At 46.2% G+C, this 4,496-nt stretch overlaps 1 protein-coding gene across 1 annotated transcript; it reads right to left on the bottom strand.

Moving 5' to 3' along the window:
• Window positions 1-2,203: 2,203 nt before the first annotated feature.
• Window positions 2,204-3,113, bottom strand: LOC118356530 (ferritin heavy chain-like). The gene has a single exon (XM_035725620.1). The coding sequence runs from the start codon at window positions 2,924-2,926 to the stop codon at window positions 2,357-2,359; it is 570 nt and encodes a 189-aa protein (XP_035581513.1). The 5' UTR covers window positions 2,927-3,113; the 3' UTR covers window positions 2,204-2,356.
• Window positions 3,114-4,496: the final 1,383 nt, after the last annotated feature.

The raw sequence follows: 4,496 nt of genomic DNA on the forward strand, positions 1-4,496 counted from the left end.
TTACATCATTAGCTTTTGATGTAGTGTTCCATGATTCATTGTTTGTGCATAACACCCAGTGCTCCATGCAGAACGTGCCCTCTTTAATACCCATCACCAGGCTAACCCATCCCCCCACCCCCCTCCCCTCTAGAACCCTCAGTTTGTTTTTCAGAGCCATCGTCTCTCATGGTTCGTCTCCCCCTCTGACTTACTCCCCTTCATTCTTCCCTTCCTGCTATCTTCTTCTTTTTTTTTCTTAACATATATTGCAATATTTGTTTCAGAGGTACAGGTCTGTGATTCAACAGTCTTGCACAATTCACAGCGCTTACCATAGCACATACCCTCCCCAATGTCTATCACACAACCACCCCCTCCCTCCCACCCCCAACCACTGCAGCAACCCTCAGTTTGTTTCCTGAGATTAAGAATTCCTCATATCAGTGAGGTCATATGATATATGTCTTTCTCTGATTGACTTATTTCGCTCAGCATAACACCCTCCAGTTCCATCCATGTCGTTGCAAATGGCAAGATCTCATTCCTTTTGATGGCTGCATAATAAGGAATCTTTTTTTTTAAACTGGGAAGTACGGGTGCCTGGGTGGCTCAGTCAGTTGGGTGTCTGCCTTAGGCTCTGGTCGTGGTCCTAGAGTCTTGGGATCGAGTCCCCCAAGTCCCCGCTTGGTGGGAATCCTGCTTCTCCTTCCCCCTCTGCCTGCCACTCCCCCTGCTTGTGCTCTCTGCCTCTGCCTCTCCCTCTGTCAAATAAATATACAAAATCTTAAAAAAAAAATAAAACTGGGAAGGAATTTCTTTCTAATAGCCATGAAGACAAGGTAATAGGCTAACTCCTCTCTGCATCTTGAAAGGAGCAACCTGAAACCACACTTATATCAGGAACAGGCTGATTTGGGGACACTGGGTATGGGCATACATGGTCACAGTCTGGAATGAGGTGATGGTCAAGGTGGGGCCAGCAGCCCTGTGGGTGTTGTAACACCTCAACCCATCCTCTAATAGTAGCTGCCTGGGCATGGGGCTGACTGTGCCACACTCTACACTCTCTTTCTGGTGAGCTTATCTGGTCCAATGACCTCAACACCATCTGTGACTGATGTCTCTCGTGTGTTTATTTCCAAACCTGACATCCCACCTGAGCTCCAGATTCATTTTTCTGACTGCCTGCATGACAGTTCCACTTGCATATCTAATAGGCATCTCAGATTTTACATGACATGCCTTCCCCACCCCTTGTGTCCCCCTGCAAACATCCTCAAATTAATAACTAGCTTTACCATCAACTCAGGTGTTCAAGTACAAACAGCAGAACCTAGATAATTTTCCCCATTTCTCCTTCTTCACCTGTGGTCCATGAGCAAATCCAACTAGAATTTGTCTCCATCACCTTTTCTTCAACTTCCACTCCAGTTCACCCACCAATGTCTCTCATTGGACCAGTTACAAAATCTGACTGGCCTCCAAGCTTCAACTCTCTCCCACCCCCTACATTCTTCAAAGCAGCCAGAACCACTGGCTTAACATTTAGGGGGATTTATTCTACTTCACATTCAGTATCACAAATTTGAGCTTTATCCATGATTTTCTATTTTTCAGCCCTTCTATTGAGGTAAACATTCTTGGGGTACCATGTTGCTTTAATGCAAGATGATACAGTTGAAGTAAAACTCTTATGTAGATGTTTTGTAAGGCCAGTGTGCATGTCCAGTCAGGTGACCACAGAGTCACCCCTCACCCCTGGCTATGGGAAAGCCAGTCCTATGCTAGTTACATTACTGTTGCCTAGGGTGAGCTTGTCAAACATGTACTTTGCTGTTCTGGCTTCCAAGGCTCCCATCTTGCTACCCAGAATTAACCATTAATATTCCAAATAAAGCAAAAATGCACTTTATTTCAATCCTGCCCAATCCCTTTCCCTTCACTTCTGCAGATTTATCCCAATTATGATATTCAAACCATGTTTTTATACTTTTACCATGCACAGGCTCACACACTCACCAGAACCCTACCACATGCCCATCTATCCACGTTGTTTATAAAGGGAAGATTAATTTTGTATTTTCCAGGGTCCTGTGGAATACCTTCTCCCTCCATCCATGGAGATCCTGAGCTGCATATGGCCCAGATACCTGCTTTAAAACGTAAAAGGTGAGAGATTTGCATACAAATCAAACAGAGACCTTTATTTATTTAAGAACCAAACAACTTTATTGAAACCAAATTAACTTTATGGCAGAAATGGAAGAAAAAACCTGGAACGTTTTGCAAAGGCAATACTGCAATATGCAGGCTCGGCATGGTGACCAGGGAAAGTCACCATGCACCCTGTGGCTAGAGGGGAAACAGTCCCAACTCAGTTCTTTTTGTCGCTGTCGCCCAGGGTGAGCTTGTCAAAGAGGTACTCTGCCATGCCGGCTTCCGGGGCCCCCATCTTGCTCAGGTTGGTGACATAGGCCCCCAGCTCTTTGATGGACTTGACTTGCTCGTGCAGGTAGTGGCTCTCGAGGAAGTCGCACAGGTGGGCGTCGCTCTTGTCGGTGGCCAGCTGGTGCAGGTCGAGCAGGCTCTGGTTCACGTTCTTCTCCAGGTGCAGGGCGCACTCCATGGCCTTCAGGCCGCTCTCCCAGTCGTCGCGGTCCGGCTTCTTGATGTCGCGGAGGCGGATGCGGCCCCCGCGCTGGTTCTGCAGCTGCATCAGCTTCTCGGCATGCTCGGTCTCCTCGCGGGACTGGCGCAGGAAGAACTGGGCGAAGTTCTTCAAGGCCACGTCGTCGCGGTCGAAGTAGAAGGCCATGGACAGGTACACGTAGGAGGCGTAGAGCTCCAGGTTGATCTGGCTGTTGATGGCGGCCTCGCAGTCGGGGTGGTAGTTCTGGCGCACTTGTGAGAGCGGCGAGGTGGCCATGGCTAGCAGCCCGGGCATCAAGGCGAAGGTGGTGCGGAAGCGAGGGCTGCGGGACCAAAGGCGGTGGCGGCGGGTCCTCGGCGCCTTTTCAGGGTGGGCGACGAGGGAGCCGGTGACGATGGCGGGGACCTCGGGGCACTGTCCGAGTGGAAGTGGAGGGCGCCTTCAAATGACGGTGGGGTCCGGCCGCAGCTCTTTGAGGTAGGAAATGGGGTCCGTTACACGGGGTCAGGGGTTAAAGGAGGGAGGATCAGTTACATTTCTCGGGGGTGGAAGGAAGGGGGGGAAGGAAGGGGAGAAGCAGGAAACGGGCGGGGGGCGGGGTCGGGCAGGCGAGAGCGCTGTGTTCCAGGTTCCGCGGTCAGAGCCTGGGTGGGGCAGGGCGACTCTGCGTTGAGCACCTGACATCTATTAAATTTTTAATTTTGCAACTACTATTTTCCAAGGACTCTTGCTTTAAAATTACTCCCTTTTATAGCACCCTGTTCTCATTTTAAAACCCCATTGTCCTCCTTAAAATTCTGAAAACATTCGGATATTTTGATAAAGTTCTTTTTCTCCTGTAATTTATATATATATATATATATATATAATTAACTGATATATATAATTGTATGTTTTATCATGATTTTCTCTCTCACTTTCCTGGAATACTTAAAACTTTGCACATTCATATTTAGTAATAAAGGGTTTGTTTGATTAGCTTAGGTAATTAACATAGATCTAACCGACAGTTGTGATGTCTTTCACTAATAGGCTTCTTATCTGAATGGGAGGGCAGAGTGTGTCAATTAAGGAGATTTCTGTCTTTGGGATACATGGTTTGGGGCTTGCAGGTAGGGTAGGGACCATCGCAAATGGCACAAGCTTGGCATTTTTCTTTTTTTTCACGTTTTTATTTAAATTCCAGTTAACATGCAGTGTAATATTAGTTTCAGGTGTAGAATTAGCGATTCATCACTTACATATAACATCCAGTGCCCATCACAAGTGCCTGCCTTAATACCCATCACCCATTTAATCCATACACCTGCCCATCTCACCGCCAGTAACCCTGTTCTCTGTATTTAAGAGTCTGTTTTATGGTTTGCCTTTTTTTTTGTTTTTCCCCCATGTTCATCTGTTTTGTTTCTTAAATTCCACATATGAATGAAATTGTATGATATCTGTCTTTCTCTGACTTATTTCACTTAGCATTATACTCTCTAGCTCCATCCATGTTGTTGCAAATGGCAAGATTTCATTCTTTTTATGGCTGAATAATATTCCATTGTACACATATACCACATCTTTATCCATTCATCAGTCAATGGATGTTTGGGTTCTTTCCATAATTTGGCTATTGTTGATAAGGCTGCTATAACATTGGGGTGCATGTATCCCTTCAAATCAGAATTTTTGTATCCTTTGGGTAAATACCCAGTAATATAATTGCTGGATGGTAGGCAAAAACCCAGTAATATAACTTCTGGATTGTAGGGTAGTTCTATTTTTAACTTTTTGAGGAAACTCCATACTGTTTTCCACAGTGGCTGCACCAGTTTGCATTCCCACCAACAGTGCAGGATCATTCCCCTTTCTCCACATC

This window comes from Zalophus californianus, chromosome X (assembly GCF_009762305.2).
Source record: "Zalophus californianus isolate mZalCal1 chromosome X, mZalCal1.pri.v2, whole genome shotgun sequence".
Classification (NCBI taxonomy): domain Eukaryota; kingdom Metazoa; phylum Chordata; class Mammalia; order Carnivora; family Otariidae; genus Zalophus; species Zalophus californianus.

Bases quoted from the DNA above. Each gene is read 5' to 3' on its own strand.
- LOC118356530 (XM_035725620.1), bottom strand. From the start codon at position 2,926: ATGCCCGGGCTGCTAGCCATGGCCACCTCGCCGCTCTCACAAGTGCGC.